General features: G+C 41.9%; 1 protein-coding gene across 1 annotated transcript; it reads right to left on the reverse strand.

Moving 5' to 3' along the window:
* Positions 1-279: 279 nt before the first annotated feature.
* qtrt2 (queuine tRNA-ribosyltransferase accessory subunit 2) lies at positions 280-22,984 on the reverse strand (the record flags this gene model as incomplete). Its single annotated transcript, XM_080855631.1, has 8 exons — positions 280-541; positions 776-893; positions 10,123-10,292; positions 16,046-16,245; positions 17,099-17,308; positions 19,160-19,236; positions 22,493-22,548; positions 22,785-22,984. 8 exons carry the CDS (start codon positions 22,982-22,984, stop codon positions 304-306), a joined length of 1,269 nt encoding a protein of 422 aa, XP_080711757.1. The 3' UTR covers positions 280-303.
* Between the last annotated feature and the right edge of the window lie 110 nt (positions 22,985-23,094).

The following is a 23,094-nucleotide window of genomic DNA, read 5'->3' on the forward strand; positions in this document are numbered from 1 at the left end:
ATCTCTCAAGCATTCAAAGACATTATTCATCAGAATGCCAACCCTACCAGGACTCTCATTAGGACAACAATGGCGATGGCATCTTCTTTGTCTCGGTGAAATAGGCTGGGGTGACAAGTGTACGGAAACAAGTTTCACAATCAAGATCCCAGGTGAATGTCTTTGGCTGAGTCGGAAAGTGTATTTTGGGTCATCTGCTAAATATATATATATATATATATATATATATATATATATGTATAAAAGAACAGACTCCGATAAGATCCATGTCCCTGTGAAAGTGGTGCCATCCCTACGACAAGACTACTGTCCCTGGTGACATTGAAGCACCTGCTTTTTGAGGTCAGGGAGGCGGTCCTGGGCTAGTGCCCGGCGCAGCGCCTGGAAGAAGCCCAGGTAGTGGGCAGTGTTGTGCAGCATGAGGAGCACCCCTGCCAGCAGCTCATTGGTCACCAGCAGGTGGTGCACGTATGCCCTCTGGTGGTTGCGGCAGCAGTAGCAAGAACAGCCGGGCACAAGCGGACGGAAGTCTTCGCGGAACCTGTGAGATCCAAAGGGAAAGGTTTGTTTTTTTAACGTGCATTGGGATGTGTCTCATTGACGTAAACTACACAAGTGATTGGTGTTTTTTTTCTTTATTGACATTGTAAAATGACTGCGGTGACTGCATATTGTGGACTGCATGCTGATGGCAGTGGTTTGGACTTGTATCAGCAGTCATTGCATCAATGAATAGAAATGAACCAGGGCCGGCTGTTGGCCCAGCAAAAATTACCTCTTGTCTCTCAGGTCCATCTCAAAGCGCGTCACCTTTCCCGGGGCGTCACCGCTGCCGTCACCATTCTCTCTCAGCAGCTCTCCTGTAATGATTTCCTCCTTGTCTGAGTTGAGTACTAACACCCGCCAAAAAGGGAAAGATAAAGAAGAAAACAAATCAGATTCCTCCTCCATCTCCTGCCCTCCCCACCCCATCCTAGAGGAAGCGCAGTAATCTGTCAAAGAGTTCTTATTCCAAAGGTGAAATTCCTCCTTGCTAATGTTCTCTGCGTGTGTGTGTGTGCGTTTTTTCTTTAAGCGTAATGTCCTATCTACACCCTTCTCTCCTGATTTAGAGCTGACATTTCCCTGCGTCCTTGTGAGTCCTCTTCCAACGATGGAGAAAAGAGGACCCGAGTTTGACCTCACCGACAACCAATCAGAGTCTACATGACTGCTCTCTCCCCCAGCTTTTCATCATATTTTCACCAAGTGCCCGTAGACTTGAGACGGCAGACCACAAGAAACACCTTTAGTGACTATGTGACAGAGTGCATATGTGCGGCTAGGTGTGTCCATCTGTGTGTACATACGTGTCTGTGGTGATGGATAGGAGTGTGTAGCTGTGTGTGCGCATTTGTATGTGGGGGGGGGGGTATGTGTGTGGGTGTGCAATGAAGTGTGAGTGAGAGTACGTCTGTGTGTGTGTTTTGTCCTGTGCGTAGGGTTAGGTGGGTGTGTTAATGTATGTTTGAGAGTATATGCATGTGTCTTTATGTGTGTGCATGCATCAGTTGAGGCAGGTCTGACGGTAATGACACGTCATCTGGGCCTCGCCTTGACTACACTTGACGTGACAACAGGTGCTACGGCATCTTATCCCATCGTCGATACCTATTGACACCTGGAACTCACCATTCCTGTGACAGACAGATAGCTCAACCATCCCATTCTGTGTAGGGTGGAATCAATAAACCACCTTCCACCAGCCATTTGATGGTCACGCAAACAGCTGGGGAATCTGGATGCAACACCAGTGCTGTCACACGAATGCACACCATCAAGCTGCCAGTTTTCTATTCATGGCTTCAAACACAATTTAGTTTTTTTTTTGTCTCTTTTTTGGCTTTAGAGGCTTTCCAAAGCTGTACACTTACAAAGTATGTGAACAGAATATTTACTGTATCCAAAAGCCTGTTATGCAAAATGCAAATAGTCTGAAGTATGAACCGATGTCGTAAACAACAACGCAGACAAACAGTTCAATTTCATGGTACGCTGTTTGAGGATGCAGAGTTTTGTAAAGGGGTTATATTACTGTTTATTTAATCGGCAACATTTTATGAAATGCTATAGAACAGGGGTCTTCAACAGGGGGTCCGCGGAGGTACTGCAGGGGGGTCGCGAAATCTTTGGGTGATAAGACAATTTTTTTTAATATTTCTAAAAAAAAAAAAATAATAATAAAAAAAAATTCAACCAATTTTTTTTTCCACAAATTTAAATGTCTTCAAAATCAGAATTGTATTTATTCCCTTTGAATGTACATTAACATAAATCCAACATATTGTAGCGAACGTATAAATTGATTGAGAAGACGTTATCTTTAAGTCCAATCGACACATTCAGCTACCCACAGGAGCTCTCTCAAGCTGGGCACTGGTTCACTCACAGCACCTTTCATGCAAATACGTCAGCACAGGCACTAGCCAATCAGAACGCGTTTCTGCTCAAGTCTAGAGAGCGCGAAGATCAAAAAAAAAAGATGGCGGACCAAACTCCATAGCTGGTCTTGTTTCTACCTATAAATTGTTAGTTTGCCATTTTTTTTGCTTAGATTTTAAAAAATAAATAAAGAGAAATAGACACTGTACAAGGTCAAAAAACGTTAATTGTAACTGAAAAATAAGTCTGAGAGGATTTGCGAGGTGTATTAGCCCCCTCACTAATGTTAGCATGCTACTACCTGCAAAATTAACAACTTGCTAGCGGTGTGATTGGTTTGTTGACCTGTCAATCTCACTATAACATCTATGTTGTCAACACAACTCCATGCGCCAGACTCCTCCTCCGTCATCCGTTGGATTGTGTCAGTCAGGAGTTATTGAAAAGAAGATACATCTCAAAAATGTGGGAGGATGTGTGCCATCGACAGATGCTTGAGGATTCACTGTCCCTTTTTTATGTATGATGAAATAAAAACATATATCTGTGAATTATTTTAATAAGTTGTTATTAATTGTTAGCTCAGAGTTGTTTGCAAGATGTATGTTTATAAATGGCAGTGGCACGGCCACCCTGTACCTTTCATGTTGTTAAATGTTAAATTAAATTCAATGTTAAAAAATAAAAATGTTAATGAATATATTAACCTTTGTATTATTTGAATAGCTTAGTATTGAATACACAATAACAGGGTAGCTATGTTTATTTGGCACTAGGCCCAGTATATTATAAACAAAATTGTATGCAATTTATATAGTAGGGGGTCCCTGCTCATCTCGCCATCAGTTTGGGGGTCCCTGGCCTGAAAAACGTTGAAGACCCCTGCTATAGAATATATAATGTATAATGAATTGAAAGTGGAAGGAATCCTACACAACCATACTTGTTATATTGACTTTGTGGAAACAATGGGTGATGGATGCACTGCCTAATTGCATGGATACATTCATGTCGATATGATTTCCAACAAGCCTTTTGGCTGGAAACTGTGTAGAGTAATACAACAATAGACTGGGCATCAGTGCTAAGAGAGGGAGAGGAGAAGTAGATCAGCAGATGGAGGCAGGGAGAGATGGAGATAGTGGGAGATGGAGGGAGGGAGAGAGGAAAGATAGAGAGAGGGAGGGATGGAAATAGTGGGAGATGGAGGGAGGGAGAGATGGAGAGAGGAAAGATAGAGGGAGGGATAAAGATGGAGAGGTAGAGATGTAGAGAGGGAGAGATGAGATAGTGGGTGATTGAGGGAGAGAGAGATGAAAACAGTGGGAGATGGAGGGAGGGAGAGATGGAGAGAGAGGAGAGAGGAAAGATAGAGGGAGGGAGAGATGGAGATAGTGGGAGATGGAGGGGGGAGAGATGGAGATAGTGGGAGATGGAGGGAGGGAGAGAGGAGAGAGGAAAGATAGAGGGAGGGAGAGATGGAGATAGAGGGAGGGAGAGATGAAGATAGTGGGAGATGGAGGGAGGGAGAGATGGAGATAGTGGGAGATGGAGGGAGGGAGAGATGGAGAGAGAGGAGAGAGGAAAGATGGAGAGAGGGAGGGATAGAGATAGAGAGGTAGAGATGGAGGGAGGGAGAGATGGAGAGAGACTGAGAAAGAGAAGGATGATATTGTTGGAAAAGGGTTGAAAGGGAGAGCAGAGAGAGTAATGGAAGGATGGAAGCGAGAGCAAGATAGAGGGAACACCCAGAGTACTGAAGAAAGGTGGTATTGGTATTGGGGCTGAGCAGTAAATCTATATAATTTCAAATGAGATATAGGATAGGCAATAACGTTTATATCGACATGGTTTGCATTGTAACACAACCCGTTTCTTCAAAAGAGCCATGCCAGCATAGGTTTTAGATAGGGTCTATGGTGCCAGAGTTTGCATCTCTTCTCTCTCACACACACTATTACTCCAGTAGCAGCCCATTGGTTAAGTATGAAGTATGAGCAGCATGACTTTTCTCAACGGTTTCTGGCTAATTTGACCCTGAGGAACAAAACTAGGGTGCTGTCATTAACTGTAACCCAAGCGAACATCGAGATTTTGCCACGCCCTTTTAGGGCGCGTCCAGCGCATATGTATTTCAGCTTGTGAAGGTCATAGACACTTGAATTTGGTCTCAAAATGACCGGAATATGCATGTTTATATATGCACTATGAAGGTTTCTAAGCTTTAAAACCTTTACTTTTCGAGTAACCTTAACAAGATAACTATTTAAGCAATAATTTTGTACAGCTATGTCCAGTTTGCTTGACCATGCTTTTAACCATCAGTTTATCAGGACTAGAAGCTAGTGTGGATAACGTCAGTCATATTAATTCAGTGATACTCTAGAACTAGCATGGATTAGCAGTGACCTCCATAACTAACATCAGCTGGCTAGAAAACATCAGATGCTATAATAACAAATCGGCAAGAAAACGACACATAATGGCCAACATGTATATCATGAAGACATATCATACCATGAAGACATGCTCCGTAGACAAGCTCCACATACATTTTTATATTCTAACTCATTCAACCTTTACTAAAAACGACTCGGGCATAGGATGCATTGGATCTATGTGCTCACTAACAATTGTTTCATTTTTCGTACAAATGCCTCGGAGCTTTGAAGTATTCACGTTTTTACATAGTACTAGCACCTCCGCCAGTCAACATATGAGAAAGTGAAAGTTCTGTTTGGTGTTAAACAGTGAATGTTTAGCTAGCACAAAGAGTCCAGCCACATCTGTGAACCATTAGCCTACTATTTGTACCCTTTGATACAGTTTTCCTTTGTGTATTTCCTGCTACAAAGCAGCTCAGATATCTGTAGATGGGTTTCTTGTTTACAAACATTGCTGGATGCGCATGCATCCAGGGGAGAAAACTGCAAAAACATGCCATAAACACTATGTCAGATCAAAAAAGCCAAACAAATGTATTGAAGGGGGTAACCATCTTGGGTCAAGTCCAATGTTCTGCTCTAACCTTTTCCTTTGCCTATATAATGGACACAGGCCTAACTACCCTGGATTTCAGTCTTGCCCTTTTGATAGGTGATGCTGTTTGTGACATGTGAAATGTCAGACAGATTTAGTGAATTTTAAGGCAAGTTTCCTAGGTGGTTAGGTGACCAAAGGTTGTACATGTTTAATCGCAGATTATAATCACACAGGGTTATGATTACATAGCCTTTAACAGTATACCATAACATTCCATATTGGTGGAACTGTCAAAAAGGCTTTTTTGTATTTCTTGTGAGTGCTTTAACAGGCTGGGCTTGTTCCTGAAACTTTGAATAAATACAGGTTCATCTAAAAAAAATGAGAATATCGTTTTCCTGTAATTTAATTCAAAAAGTGACATATATTCTATAATCATTACACATATAGTGAAATGTTCCAAGCCTATTTTGTTTTAATCATGATATTTACGGCTTACTGGATTTTTAATCCCCATACGCTGTATCTCAAAATATTAAAATAAACATTTAGAATAAAGAAATGTAGACCTGAGAAGAGCTCTAATCAGCTAATTAACTAAAAACACAAAAAAGCATGTTTATTTATGCACTCAATTCTTGGTCGGGTCTCCTTTTGCACAAATGACTGCATCAATGCGGCGTGACAGGGAATCAATCAGCCTGTGGCACTGCTGAGGTGTTATGGAAGCCCAGGTTGCTTTGATAGCAGCCTTCAGCTCGCCTGTATTGTTGGGTCTGGTGGATCTAATTTTCCTCTTGACAATACCTCATAGATTCTGTCAGGTTCAGGTCAGGCCAGTTGCCTGGCCAATCAAGCACAGTAATACCATGGGCAGAAAACCAGTCGTTTTGGCACTGTGGGGAGTTTCCATGCTCCCATGATTGTGGTTGTGTGTTGTGAGACTTTGAAGGCTCAGGAAACCTTTGCAGGTGTTTTTAGTTAATTAGCTGATTAGAGCTCTTCTCAGGTTGACATTTATTTATTTTAAATTCTTTATTCTAATATTTTTATATACTGGATTTTTTATTTCAATGAGCTGTAAACCGTAATCATCAAGATTAAAACAAAAAAGGCTTGAAAAATGAAACTACATGCCACATTATATGTAATGATTCTAGAATATATGAAGGTGTCACTTTTTGAATTAAATCACAGGGAAAAATGAACTTTTCCACGATATTCAAATTTTTTGAGATGCACCTGTATATCATTTTCTCCAAAAACAGTGTGGTAGCTTGTTGATTACATTATACAGATAATGTAAATGTAAAATAGGTCCATTATCTTAAAAGAATATAACGTGAAATAAAAACCTATATGTACTATTCATGCAGTTCAATCACATTCTTCAAAAGCAATTTCACTACAATATTCAATAAAGTCATAACATTAAAATATCTGATTCTTATCTTTCAATCGACATTAACTTGTACTTGTTAATTTCTAGATTTTAACTGAAGATATTTATGGGGCTTGTGACATTATCACATGTGGCTTTGACTTACAACTGAGCATCTAGTCAACTTCGTAGAAAATACCAAGATGTACATCTCCCTTCAGCCTAAAAATTCTGAGATATGATTTTCGGTCCACATCACCCAGCCCTAATTGGTACCACTATCAGGAAAGAGAGTGAGTTATAGTAAGAGACATATGGTAAAAGAGAAGCACACGGACATAGATAGAGATTGAAGAGAGAGGAGGTGAGGAAGAGAGAGGCCATGAGCAGTTTGGAAGGAGGCTGGCAGATTGGGGTGAGGCTCTGGCCCCTGTCTCCCTGCAGAGCTCCGTAATTGGCTGAAGAGGGATCTCTCTCCCCCCATCCCCCCCCAATTCAGACAGGCTGAAGAACAGGGATATATCCCAGCCTACATTCTTCTCAGACCTCCCCACCACAGCTCACCCACTATGGTTGAACCCCATCAAGACCCTCATGCACAATCAATTTGTGTTTGCTTGATATCGGCTCTGTCCTGCACCCTCTCCCCTTCCACTCTTCCTACATAACAGATGCAATCAATTTCTATCCGCACTCCTTTTTTCTTCCCCTTCGTTCCTACTTGTCGTGTGTCTGTCAAACACACTCTCTCTTTTTAGAGATTGCATCTGAAATTTCCCCCGCAGAACTTTTCTTTCCCTGCATATTTCTCCTCAGCGAGACAAGGCAATGATGGTAAAACAATACAATTAGTTTGACGGCGCCTTGGGAGGCTGTGCCATTGATTTCAGACATTGAATTGTGGGCTTTTGTTTTCCAGGAATCTAATTATTCATTTGACCCGACACTGAGCACATTCAATGCCACGAGCCTAATAACGCAGACACTGAAAAGCCTTTTTCTTGTTAAGCCTAGACACACTGGCAGTGAAAGCATAGCCTCTGACAGTCAGAAACAACTGACAGACACACACATAAACGCTAGAATAAACAGTGTCTTACTGTTGCGCGCGCACACACACACACACACTAACACACAAAACACAAAACACACACACACAGAGCCTCCTTGCCTAGAGCATCCTTCCTGTCATACCACCTTTCAGCGATGAACTGGAAACTGACATTTGACTAACTGTTGATTAATACATGAATCTTCTCAGAAATGGGAAACAAAACAAAAAAACACTTTACTGTAAATTGCTACAAGACTAACAGGGTTTTCTGTGATTCAGTGAAAATATAAGCTCTTGACAAATCATGTCAACTTGGGGACACATCTATAATACATCAATGTACCCATCAACCTTATCGGTCACAAACAGTACCTGACAGTGAAATGGTCGGTTAGCCATGGTATGGCAGAAAAGAGTCACCAGTTGTTCTTGTAGCTTGTAGAGCTGGTAGATTGATTTTCAATCTTGTCCAAACTGTCACTGCTCCCACACACGAACATGGAAAAACCCTAGACTTAGTGTTGCCATATGGTTCCACTTTGTGTGACCTTGTAGTATTGAATAGATACGGATCACCTACCAATTGTTTTTAAGGTGCGTCTGCTGCATCTCACTATCAGCAGGCATATACCTTCTAGTGTTTGTATGCTTATTTCTATACCTGGTTCTCAGTCTAACTCCCTCACAGATGTCCATGAGCTTGTATTTCAACTCTGCATGCACCTCAGCCCTTGACACCATTGCAACATATTCTCAGCCCCTAATTTAACAACAATGTCCATAAGAGGTTTTTTTAATATGAAACACGACATACCATGAGCGAAAAAAGCAGTCAACGCCTGAATCTCTACCATGGAACTGCAGTGTACCGACAACAGCCTCAAAAAGGAGAGGAACTTTAAGGAAAGTATGGAGAAGGGTTGAACACAAATGGAACATATAGTGTGACTGCAACAGTCCTATGACATTATGCCAGCTTCTTTAAAAATGATCAGGGGGCCGCTGAACAAGCTAGGAATGACCTTTTGGCAGAAATTGTATTTATGAGCTGCCATAGGCCCAGGGTCTTGACCTATAAACCATTTCCTTAGCCCTTCTACTGGCTGCAGGACTTCCTCTGTACTCTCTAGTTAATTTATAAGAGATGGTTAAGTTATTTTTATGAAAAAATGAATCACAATGTATGTAATGCCTCCTATACTCTAGATTATTTTAATGTGGTGTCTCTTCTCTGCCTTACTGGCCTGGTAACCCATATGTATCTGTTCATTTTTCTGTTATCCTTTTTACTACTTTTCATAGTAATTTAAAAAATATATATATTTTGCTTATTTAACTCTTCTTTTTTTATGTTTTTATTTAGTTTCTGTGTTATTTGGCTTAAATTCTTAAACATGTATTGCTTTAATGTGTCCTTTATTTTTTATATGTTTTTAGCCTTTTAGTCTTTTCTAATCCCTTAATCCTTTTTTTAATTATTATTGTCAATTGATTCACCTTGACTGGAAAAGCAATTTGAAAGCAACTCCTGTTGTTTTTTAAATGTTCTCTATGAATGTTCTCACCCCCCCCAGCAACATTTCCCTCATTTTTCACACTCGCAACCTATTTCGTTATCAAAACATGACAGACATGAGAAGCATTTTCAATGCAACGTCTCAACAACTGATTGCAGACTTTAGGTTGAAAATGAAGATGGTTTGCGGTTTCAGAGGAAAAACAATCAAACCGCCTGTGATTACGAAAGAGGCATACCAACTGTCGTCATTTGCAATTACTCGCAATTGACAGACTATGTAACCACTCTATGATTTCAGTGGAATTCATTTTCATGTTGTTGTCTGCACAAATTCAAGTCAGAACTGTCCAGAAACCTGTGTGTACTTTTCAGTCTATGGCACATTGTTAGATGTATTAAGGGCAGAATGGCTTCTAATCTATTAAACTCCAGTTAGCAGCTATATGTAAAGGAAGTCCAGTCCTGGCTATGGGTGAATTTAGGCTAGATCTGTTCCAGAATCAGATCCCAACTGCAGTAGGCTATAGGCTAGTGGTTATATGACAGGAAGTGTGATGGTGGACACTAGCACACCTGTAAGGGTCCTGGTTCTTTACCTATAGCAAAACAGAACCCAATAGCCTGTTTCAGATTCAAGGACCCAAGCTGGCCCAGCTGGCCCAATTCCTTTTCCACCGACAGGGAACAATACCTGCTGAAGCAGGCTATAGGTAAGGCGTGTTAGTGGTTATATGACAGGGAGTGTAATGGTGGACCGTAGCACACCTGTGGGGGTCCTGGTACCTGCTCTCTCTGGGTCGGGCTCTATGTTGAAGTTGAAGCAGAGGGCGCAGCCTCGCTCCGTCACCTGGTAAGGGAAGAAGCTCTCAAACAGGTCCACTCCAGCTTCCACGCAGTCAAGGACCTCATCAGGGCGGCCCACACCCTGTAGCAGCCTAGACATAACACACACAGAAACACAAAACGATTCAAACAGGTGCACACCAGTGGCGGCTGGTGGTTTTTAAAGTGAGGGAGGAAGAACTGTGCGCCTGGTTGCCATTGGCCTGCTTATTCCGTTGGTGGCATAAGTATGTGAGATACAAGTTGTTTCAGGGTGTTTTTGTGGCCTACAGTATTACAAAATAGCAGGCAGGGATACAATTGATACAAAGCCACCAGTGTGGCACCATTGTACTTAAAAAGCTGGTGGGCAGCATGTCTTTGGACTAGACAAGGCCAGATGAAAGGATGCAAAGCCAATAAGTCAAATAAGGCCTACTCTTGATTTGAAAAACTAAATTCAAAATTTTGGGCCTACCATTTGGCCTATTTTCCCCCTTAATCACTAAAGCTATTAAGGTTATTATTTGACAAATTTTATTTTCAGCTGAAATTGTTAAAAAAGAAATTAAGACACAAGACCAAAAGTGATGCCATTTAAAATGCATCATGCTCTGAATCATTCACTAACATCCTTTCCACAATATTAAACAACAAGTAACAGGCAACAAGTAAGAGAACATTATTTCAGACCTATTAACATTAACATCAGATTATGCCAGATTATTACAGCTATCACTCAAAGTAGCCTAGTATGAGTCCAATGCCCAAATTACAACTAGGCTAATTAGAATAGATACGAAACACATCGCGTTCTGAAACATTCATTAACCATTTCCATTCAGAATTTCAGCTGAACATGAACAGTCAGACTAACAATAGGCGTATGAACGATTTAAACAAAACAGTACAGCCGATTGTTTTTGTATGGTACCAGTGAGCTATAAGTATTTCGCCTACCAGTTAGCATTATACGGCAGCGGTTTTACCATTGGGTTTAGTGACTTGGATTTTTGGAACAGGTTTCCCCGTTGTTTTGATACTAACCTTCTCTCTGTAGCTCAATGAATGAAACGGTTTGTTCAATAAAACATGAACAATATCTTCGTTCTCCATTGCACGTCCTCTTTATTTGCAATCTTTCTACAACAATCGTTAAGGGTGACATGTTATCGATATCCTTATGCAGAATGGTTGAGGAGGGAAACTTCTTTCGGTATTAATGTCGAATCCCCTCCCTCCAACGCCAAATCCGTTGTTTATTGGTTAAGCGATGTTGGCGCAGACTCAGACGCTAGGGAGGTCTTTCCTCCCCTGGGCAATGTAAGTCAATGAGCCCCAAGAATAGGGATGGGTATCGTTTGGGTTTTTTCCGATACCGGTACATAACCGATACTTTTAAAACGATACCGGTGCCTAAACGGTGCCAGAACCGATACTTTTTTTTTTTTTTTTTTTTAATTAAAGACATTAGGCTTATTTATTGCCAAGGCAAATAGTTTTCTTCAAATTTAACAATATATTAACTGTTTAAGGTATACTATAAATAAAAATAAATACAAAACACTTGGCTTCAAACCTTTTAACTTCAACTATGAACAATATATTAACTTATAACAACTGTTTACAGTATACTTAAATAAATATAAATAAATACATAACACACTCTGTACACACACTTCACACTTCAGTAATACTTTTGCAGAAATATGAGCATGTTTGCCTTCAGAGTAAAAAAAATATTAATTAGTTTGCATTTATTTAAACCCACTGGTTTCGTGAATGTGTACTGCCCCTTTAAGAGTTTAGCTTCAGAGCCTCTTGAGTTCTCTCCCCCAAACACGCAATTTTGTTGTTGCATATGCTGCACGTCGCGTTGTTTGAATCTTTTTGTGCGAAATACAGCCACACTTTTGATCGTTTACCTTTTGACATTTTCTCCGTTATATTGATGGCTAGCTCTGTTTGTGCTTGCTCTGTGCAAGGCTGCCTGCTCTTCGCTGTCAGACTGTTGCAATGTTATTGTAGCGTCCGAGTGCTCTCTTAAGAACTCACATTGAGAAGGAATATCTTTGGATGAGACGGTAGCTCTCCGTTTAATAAAGCGTATCCAACTTCTGCTTAGAACAACCACACTTATCTTGAAACCGAAACCACACGCAAGTCAACCCATTACCATGGCAACTACTCAACACAAATCTCGTTTCCACTAGTCCCATACGGAATGCAGCGTGAGCGACACAGGCGAGAGTCTACATTGGGAGATGGAGCAGTTTTATATGTGCCCCACGAAATCTGTTAGCAACACAAAAAGTATACAGATCGTACTCAGAAAGATCTACGCCACTAACGTTACATCTCGTTAGCTATCGCTAGTTTTGTTAAATTATAAAAATTTAAATAAAAAAAATAAAAAATAAAAAATCTGCTCAGGCACCGAAAAGAAGCACCGAAATCTGCGTTGCATTTCGGTCCGGGTAGGTATCGGTTGTATGGAACCGGTGCCGTATTGGTACCGGTTCTCGGTACCCAACCCTACCCAAGAACCGCCAGTATCAGAGACAGATTCCATTGATTTCAATGGGAGCCAAAGGGAGGACGTCCTCCGTGCAGTAATTTCTTGTTACGATAGGGGGTGCTTATGTTATTTTAACTCAGGGAAACAAATGATAATATGCATAGTATTAAATACTGATATCAAACTGCATTTTTAAAGGAGTTTAGTCAGTTCAATTTCAAAAATACATTCTCAAAAAGTATGGGGAGGTTCTTCCTCCGTTTCCTCAATGGAAGAACCTCCTCTGGTGCACACACACACACACACACACACACACACACACACAAACACAGAAACACAAAAACATTCAAACAGGTGCACACACACACACACACACACACACACACACACACACACACACACACACACACGTACATACACACATGTACAAACAAACTCAAACACAAAAACAGGTGCACAAACACACACACAAACAAAAATGCGCACACACATTAACCCAGATGTTAAAATCCAGTGCCAAGTATGTGCTCATTTAAGGGTTTTAAATTCCAGTTTCAGATACGGAGCTGGAGCAAAATGAACACATTTTCATCAAAGCCAAAATATTTGGAAATGTACAAAAGCATTTAGAGTCAAAATTCTCCTCTGCAGCTTTTAGAATAATTATTTTCAAAGGGCCTCCCGGAATCTCACAAACTGTGTGGCAAAATCTACTCTCTCTTCACGTTGTCAGTTTAATGCACTAATTATAGTGCCATTATAATATCAATCATCAGTAAATGTATTTGTTTACTGAATCTGACACGTTTCGTTTGCCTCACTCGACGTTATTAAAATCAAACCGTGTGAGAGGAGTCCACCATCTGCCTCAGTCAACACGGCCCACTACAAGCTTGTCAACTTGACAGTTTATTCACATTTCACAAAACCCTTAAGAAGGCATGAAATTGGTGAAACAAGCCGTTGGGCCGCTGCCTAATGAGGAAGACACTAAAGCGTGTTTACATTGTTTGGCCTGAAATAGAGCATTTGCAATAATCCTTCTCACTTGCGGAGCAGAGCAGAATGCATATTCTGAGATGCTGCATCCCGGTCCGGTTCAGTTAGCCCCTGTCTCTTCTAAGAAAGTTACAGAAGATGCTCTTCTCCTCTGGTCCAGTGACTCAGGACTGCCGTTGATTGTGTGCTTAGAAAGGCACTCACTGGAGCATGGGGGGGGGAGGGGGGGGGGGGGGGGCGTGGGCAGCTCTCACCCCAGAGGGAGGACATGCCGGTCACATGGCTAGGCTGGTCACATGTCTTAAACCAAATATGGCCCTGTTGGAGTCTCAACTAGCATAGCAAGCCACCTTCCTCAACGTCATAATTAATGCTCTCATTGTTGCACTGGTCATTTGTGCAGCAAAATGTGCAAGCTTGGATTCTACAAAAACACTTTCTAGGTCTTTTCACTGTAGTCAACATGCAATTTTGCAGATTTACAGGCTCATACTTAGCAAGACCTGGCCTTGCAAGCAATTTTCCCACCAAGATGTCATTTATCTTAGCCATAAAGGTGTAGTCAACAATTGGCAAACAGGAAAAGCCCTCACCATGTTCCATGGCAAAGGACCATCCTAATTAATCATCCAAATGTTCACCTAAGCAACACAGAGGCTATATCTGAGAGAGGGGTTAAAGGATCGTATATTACTGTCGAACAGCAGCAGTGACACCATTGATTTTTTTCGCCAAAGCATCCCGGTAACGTCTTCCAGACAATAACTCCTCATTACTACCTCTGCTATGATTGGCTGCCATAATTTCGTGTCAGCAGATCCATACACTCATAGCCTCTGTTTCCTGGAGGGAATGTGCCTTTTTTGTATGAGAATCACGTGGCTTTGGAGCGAGGTTAGTAATCAGGTGACAACCAGCTGTGCTGGAAAGTCGATTTCTAGTCGAGGTTCAGCCGAGTCTTCATTTCAGGGACTCTCAGATGTTCAATGGTTTCTCATTACAGTGCTTTTGGGTTCTGTGTTCAACTCCCCCGTGCAGCCCCTGCCTTGTCAAGGACACAGAGCTTCACAGAATATTATTAGAGCAGGAGTTCTGACCTGAGAGAGATCCACTACAGCTTTGTTTAATATCAGTGATATCTCTCCTGCTGCATCTAAGGGCAGAGCTATGGGAATAATCCCATAGAAAGATGACAGCCGCAGCAGCAGCAAGCATACAAGTAAAAATGAATAGAAACTTAGAAGTGAATAACTGATAATGAGTAAAGCAATATATTTATCTGCTCAGATGTTTATCTTGTTAAAAGACAGCTTGTCATGAAAATGAAATTACAGTAAATGTGTTGGATTGCTCTGTTGGACCGTTCATGTTTTATCAAGATGAAAACACTTCCCTAGTATTCTACATTATCCATTCCCCAATTTACATAATTGTTCGAGATACTTTTCAGTTTCTATGGCATCCAAGATGTTTGGCTCAGAGAATTGGACCCTGCAGGCCCTTAAATATAAATAATTCAAAACCATTATTAGAGCTGCTTTAAGAGAAAGTGTGTTCTTTTGTTTTGATGTATGTTTTTATTTAGTTTTTTATTTATCTGAAAATAAATACATAAATTGAAGGGAAAAAACCCCAGCTCAAAACAAAATGATGCAACAGCACTGTTCAGCTCAAAGAGTCCCTAATGAGCTCTGGCCTCACAGGAGTGTCCTCTGAAGGCAGACTCCTGTCATGGACTGCAGCCTAAAAAGGCAATTATAAGGCATGGCCACTTACAACATGAACAACCACAAAGCCAAAACACATTCAGCGCTCGAAGTGGTGCCCCTTCATCTCTCCGACTGTGTGTGTGTGTGTGTGTGTGTGTGTGTGTGTGTGTATTCTGAGATGTCCCTCCATCTACTTTTCCCAGTCTTTCTCCACAGCCCCACTTCTCCCAACCTGGACCAGGAGCTTAGTTAGTTGCCATGACTCCCTGGAGGAAAAAACAAGCATGTTGCCATGGTTCCTGGGAGTTTCAGGACGCATAATCAGCCAAGAGTGGTGGGAAGACATGAGGGATACAGCCTCTCAATCTCCATCAGAGAGAGAGAAGCACACCTGGAACTGCCTCTGTGTGTGTGTGTGTGTGTGTGTGTATGTGTGCGTGTGCTTGCGTGTGTGTGTGTGTGTCTGAGGGAGAGAGATAGCATGTGTGTGAGTGCGTGTGAGAGAGAGTTCCAGTAAAAGAGAGTGGCTAGGGGGAAATGTATATGTATGTGTGTGTGATTGTGTGACAGGGATTGAAAGGGAGAAAGAGTGGAGAGGACAATGTGTGTATGTTACAGCAGGGGTGTGTTCGGGGGATACCTGGGTTTGTCCTGAGGCAGCTCAGCTGTAGTCGCGGCGATCAGCTGGCTCCGCAGGTCGGCCCCCATGACGCCCGACTGGAAGCCATCCAGAACAAAGCCCGTGACTGGCCGCTTGGCCGTCTCCCGCGCCGACCGCAGTCGCTCCTCCCTCACGTCTCCCCCCTCCACCACCCCAAAGATCTCCACCTCCTTCAGCTCCTGAAATAGAAAGCCACATCACTCAAGGTGAAGCTAGTGCGAGCAGGTATTTCCACGTTACTCAAGGTGCTGGCAGAGCAAGCAGGCACTACCCATACAATACCGTCAAGACACACCAACATGCATGAAAAATATAGATCTAAGGACAGCGGTGTTTGTCTTCAGCACTTTCACACAGGTCCTGAAGAACTTTGTCAAAGCCCTCAAGCATGTGGCGTTCTCCACAGCAGGGGGCTATAGAAAATTACTCTCAACTCTTTGACATAGACGTGTCAAACACGCGTAACTGCCAAGCACTCCTGAGCCTTGAGGGTTGCGAGAGAGAGAGCGTAGGATTTAGAAGTATTTAGAAGCCTGTGGGTGTATATAAGTAGATCATTCTTGTGTCTGCCTTTGAACACGCACAGCAATGGCAAGGTCATGGGTTCAATTTCCGTCAGCAAGTACGGTGCTGTAATGGTAAAGCTTCACAATGATAGGTTTCATTTAAATGCATCCGGAAAATGACTATATGGAAATGTTATGGAAATGAGTGGCCAAGTGTCTACCTCTAAGAGAGAAACTAAACTACAATTATTTGTCCGTGGACAGCTTAAGTGCGCAGATGTAAAGTAAAGTGCTATGTCCTTTATCCTGTACATAACAATGTAAGTAATTTATGCAATGAAAAACATTCTACACAATTTTGAAAAAATAGACAACCCGCAATATATATCGTTTCCTGCACATGCAACCTTCACAATAAGGAATAAAAGACGCAAAGAAATGAAAATTAAACAACAGAAAAAAACAGGTTTAAAACAATATTCCATTGGGTATGAGTGTGTGCGTGCGCTCTAAGTGTATGACCTACCTGCATTTTCTGGTGGAGGACGAGACATTCATCCAGATGGCTGAGGGTTCGGTCCACTGCCTTGCGCACCCTCTTGCGTGAGGTGTTCTCCTGCCCTGTCTCTCCATCAGCCATGCTCTGGTACCAATCCGGCTGGATGGCCGCTTGGAGGGCCATGTACCGAGCCACGGTTAGCTCAATCCGACCTCCGCTCCCCCACACCGACACCGTCTACAGAACCATACCCAGACATCAAACCACGTCTATGACCTACGCTCTCTATGAAGGCCAATAAAAGAAACTGCTTTCGAATTTAGTGAATTGCTCCTTGTGGTCCTCTAGCTCAGTGGTTCTCAACCTTTTTTCAGTGATGTACCCCCTGTGAAATATTTTTTGAGCCAAGTACCCCCTAACCAGCGCAAAGCATTTTTGATTGAAAAAAAAAAATGTAATACACAGCGCTATGCCATCATTGTCTGATTTATTAAACTGTCAACACTGAAGATTGAACATTGTTGCATTGAACTGAGGGCGTTTGCAATTACATTTTAGTAAGAAACTTGTGCTTGTGCTTCACTGAAAATCTTTGTCAGTCTTGGTGACAGGGAGACAACTGCTGTGATCAAGCTCTTCTGCACAGTCTGTTTCTCTGCTTTGTTTTGATCACAGTCATTGCAGAGAAAGAGGCCTCACATAAATATGTGGAGGCAAAGGGTAGTAGCTGCTCCAAAGCGCTCTCTCCCAGGTCAGGGTGCGCCTGTGTGAGTGTGGATGACTTCATCTGGAGGCCACGGTCAGATGACACTTCCAGGAGTGTTTCCAGATTAGTGACAGGTAGCTTACTTCCACAAGCTTCGGACAAGAGAAATGGGGTTTTCACCCAATCCAGCTGTGTATACTTATCCTCCATATCAGGAAAGTAGGAAATTGAAAATTAAATGTTTTAACCAAATTCGTCATATGTCCCACGATGTCCAACTTGACTGGAGCTCTGTCCACATCCTCACTAGAGAAAAAATCATCCATCTGAGGAAAGCAGGTAATATTCCCCTGTGCAGAGGCTCTTCTCCACAGCTCTGCTTTCTTCAGGACCTTGTCATACAGTTTTAAAATGCTGGTGTCCTTTCCCTGCAGATATATTCAGTTCGTTCAGTTTGCTGAATATATCTGCCAGATAGCACATACTTGCAACTGTGTGGCATGCGGAGATCTGTGCTCAATCAGAAAGGTGTGTACTTCAGATCGTAACTCCCAGTATTCTCCCTCGAGAGAGCCAACGCACTTCTGTGTGCAGCAGGAGTTGTGTGTGTTCAGGTCCCATGTTTTCGCGAAAACAATTGCGCTTATTATAAAGTTACTTGCCAAAACGATAGAAGACATTCCTCCAGAATACCTTTTTTAAAGAGTTTGTTGCCATTTCGTGATTTACGCTAAGAAAAAAATAGTTTTTCACACAAATGCGTACCAGCCACCTTCTGACTTCAAGTTTCAATGACCTTCCGTTACGTCACTACTTGCGGAAGGATACTTGCGGAATGAAAGAAAGAAGCAAAAAACCTGTTGCCAATGGCAGCGGTCATAAACTTTTCGCAATGTGAATATCAAGAAATTACAAACCTGTGAACGTAGACATTTAGCCCACATATGGATACAAATCAACAGAACTTTTGGAACATTCTGAAGAGCCGTATAATAACGATTTTTAAAGGATTTTTGAATGGAGGCTAATTTTAAATATATCTTTAAAAAATCTCACGTACCCCCTGGACTACCTTCACGTACCCCCAGGGGTACGCGTACCCCCGGTTGAGAACCACTGCTCTAGCTGTCCATTCAGAGTGCATTCTGAGAAAAGACTCTGGTGTGCGTACATAGTCCTGCCACTGTAAACAGGAAACAAAGATAGAGGCTCGGACCGAGCCAAAAACAATTCCAGCCAATCAACACGTTGCTCAGTGGGCACAGAACGGAGGGGTGAAATTTGACTCAACTTTGAAATTGGATTCAGTCTTTGCCAGAATTGCAGACTCCATCTTTAATTACAAACATACAGTTAGTGACGCAAGTGGCTTCACTCCTGACCTTGTTTGTGATGTAACCTGGAGGGTTGGGGACAGCTGGATCGTGGAGCGAGCAGTACACCACTGTATCATGAAGGCCTGAGGGCAGGGAAACAAAAGGCCGTTAACGTGTCCTCTTTATGCATTTCATAACACACCTTTTGCTGATCTGACATTTGAGTGTCTGAAAGTGTCTGCGTTGTTGTAGCGTGAAAACATCAGTGTATGAAAACAAAAGGTTACGACCGCTGCCGCTGTGCAGCTTGTGAAGAGAGGGGAAAAAAACATGTATTTTGTAAGCGCTGCCTGCATTAACTCATTGCATGAGCCCATGGTTCCCCGCAGCCATGCTCAGAAAAGGGCTCCTCCATGCTTGTTGTGACTGTAATTATATTTCTAATCTCCTGCTTGTTTGCTAAGGGCAAGAAATGGCTCAGTGATTCGCTCAGCAATCTAAACCCCTCTCTCTCTTGCTCCCAGGGTGAGTGTCTTGTTGGGCTCTCTCCTAGCCATGACCGTTACGTAGCATTAGAAGAAAACACATTTTCACATCTCACACAGTTTGCTCTTTAAAGTCTCAGACTTAATGATACTGCACTAAAAAGAATACAATGCAGCAAGAAATTACATATCATAACAATAGATGATAATTCTTTTCTTAGGCAAAAACAATTACAAAATAATCACAAACAGTGTACTTCCCTATTAGCTATGCATAAGATAAAAAGGGTAATTATCTTCATCATGTTTACAATACCCTATTTCCAACCAACTCAGGCATCATAAACCTTCTCTTTGCGTCTGTATATTATTAGGTGTAGGAGAGGGCATTTCAGCATGCAAATGAGCTATGAATTTAGTTAGGCTACGTAATCACTATAGAAGCCCATGCAGCCTACTTGTGTGACCTCATTAAAAAATTACATTATTGTAAGGAATATCTACGCTACAGTTTTAGTTTCACTACTTGTGCAAAGAAGAGTTGAATTCCAAGTGAATGGCTTCGTTTGATATACAATGCCTGACAAAAGTCATGTCACTTATCCAAGTTGTAGGAACAACAGATAATAACTTGACTTGTAGTTGATCAATTGGAATCAGAAATGGCTTCTATGAAAGGCGAAGGCCTTTAGATTATGCTTATTATACCAACATAAAGTTGTGTATCATTAATTGAGTTTTATCATGTAATAAGGACAGACAGGTCAGATTGGGTTTGGACAAAAGTCTCGTGGCATACACAAAAATATTTTTTTTAATTTTTAATTTTACTTTGATAACACAAAAAGGCTACAATAACATCAGAGCATAAAGTCATGGTGCCTTGGAAAAAACAAATAATATTGTGTATGACTCCCATGAGCTTGGAGGACTGCATCCATATGTCTCGGCAATTACTCAAATAACTAATTGATGAAGTATGGAATGGCAAAGAAAGCAGTCTTGCAGGACTGGTTTCATCTTCCAAGCCTCCTCCTTCATCCTACTTCAGACATGCTCAATAATGTTCTTGTCTGGTGATGGGCTGGCCAATCCCGGAGCACCTTGACTTTCTTTGGTTTCAGGAACTTTGATGTGGAGGCTGAAGTATGAGAAGGAGCGTCATCCTGCTGAAGAATTTACATTCTCTTGTGGTTTGGGATGTAATAGGCAGCAATAATCTCCTGATACTTCAGTGTGTTGATGTTGCCATCCACTCTGCACACCCATACTGGTTGTAACCCCAAACCATTTTTTTGCCAAAACGATAGACAGTGGAAAAGTGTCAGAAGGTTGATTTTTTTTCTGATGAATCATCCATTAAACTGCCTTACGATCGCTACGAATACTGCAGAAGACCTGTTGGAACCCGCATGGACCCAAGATTCACCCAGAAAACAGTCAAGTTTGGTGGAGGAAAAATCATGGTTTGTATGGGGGTGTGCAAAAGATCTGCAGAGAGGATGGCAACATCAGCAGCCTGAAATATCAAGGGATTCTTGATGGCGATTACATTCCAAACCACAGGAGACGGCAAATTCTTCAGCAGGATGGCGCTTCTACTCATATTTCGGCCTCCACATCAAAGTGGATGCAGTATGGATGCAGTCCTCCAAGCTCATCTGAGTCATATATGATATTGTTTTTTTCCCCCAGGGCACCATGACTTTATGCTCTGATGCTATTGTAGCATTCTTGTGTTATCAAAGTAAAATTCAAAATTAAAAAAAATATTTTTGTGTATGCGACAAGACTTTTGTCCAAACCCAATCTGACCTGTCTGTCCTTATTACATGATAAAACTCAATTAATGATACACAACTTTATGTTGGTATAATACGCATAATCTAGAGGCCTTTGCCTTTCATAGGAGCCATTTCTGATTCCAATTGATCAACTACAAGTCAAGTTATTATCTGTTGTTCCTACAACTTGGATAAGTGACATGACTTTTGTCAGGCATTGTATATGTGTGGATCCTGAATGGTCTCCAGTGCTTTTAACCAATTTCTCCAGCAGTTTCATTTGAACATGCAATCCCTAACTTATTGGTCTCGTGCATAACATACCTTTACCTGCAAGGCTGAGAACTTTTTAATATGGCAACTATCCATCTTGAAAGCTATACATTATTCAACAGTCAATCAGCCACTAAAACATGATGGAAGGGAGGGAGAGAGGGAGGGAGGGAGGGAGGGAAGAAATGAGTGAGTGAGTGAGTGTAATGAGGGAGTAAGGGTAATGAGTGAGTGAGTGAGTGAGTGGAATCAGTGGAGTGAGTGAGTGAGTGAGTGAGTGAGTGAGTGAGTGAGTGAGTGAGTAAGTGGGTGGGTGTGTGAGGGAGTGAGTGAGTGAGTGAGTGGGTGGGTGTGTGAGGGAGTGGGTGGGGTTGAGTGTTAGGGAGTGAGGGATTGGGTGTGAGAGTGAATGGAGTGAGTGACTGGTACAGAAATAATATAATGGATGTTGATGGGAGGGGTTAGAGTTGTGCATTGTGCAGGGAGAACACAAAAAGAAGAAAAATAAAGGAAATGGGCAAATGTGGGTGTCTTTGAGATGGGCATGTATGACAGGAGCCGACTCGGATATGGATTTTACGTAATCCGGGTCTAATCAGGATCAGTTTCAGATCGACTCCAGACTCAGCTACTGCATAGCATCTGTTTGAGCTTTAAATTCAAATAAAACCATGAAGTTCCCCTCACGTACACAGCCATATTGAACAGTCAGAAAAGTAAAATGTAAAACTCAACATCACCTTCATGATGGCTGATTCAAAAAGTAATTAGTGTGACACTTTTGTTGCAGACCTAGGAGATTAGATGAGAGCAGTATCACAGCAGTATCACAGCGGGTTCACAGGGCCATCACTCACCTGCAAACTTTCTTGCTCCTTCTTTAAATTCCTCCAGCACCTCCTGATGTTCTGCTCTGCAGGAGACAGAAAACAAATTAAGCACTGACTAATTAAAATAAACACATTAAGCATGCTTTCATTTCTTCTTTGTCTGTGCGAGGAAACTTTTATTCTTGAGTGACATTCAATGGCCAATAAAAACGCATGTGGATTGGTGTAAATATCCGCTTGTGTATGTGTGTGTGTGTGTGTGTGTGTGAGTGAGTGAGAGAGAGAGAGACAGTGAGTAAGCTGTGAGACAGCAACTCACAGTGTGGCAAGAGTCAGTTGTGTGACGGCAGGAAGTCTGGTAAGAGTGTGTAGAGTGTCTTGAGTCAAATGAGGCACTGAGCCACAGCGAGTGTACAGCAAGCATCCAGGAGTTTCCAGAGAATGCTGGGCTGTCTTTCCCATTCCCGTCAACGCTCCCAGCCGACACCCCTGTACAACTCGGGATATCTCTAACTTCATGGCATAAATTTAGTAGAAGTCGCTCGAGTAGTTTGATGAAGTGCCAATACACAGGGAGAACAAAGCCTGTGGAGACAAGCGGTTCAAAAGTTTACTTTTTTTTGCATTCA

Source organism: Sprattus sprattus (assembly GCF_963457725.1).
Source record: "Sprattus sprattus genome assembly, chromosome: 17".
NCBI lineage: Eukaryota > Metazoa > Chordata > Actinopteri > Clupeiformes > Clupeidae > Sprattus > Sprattus sprattus.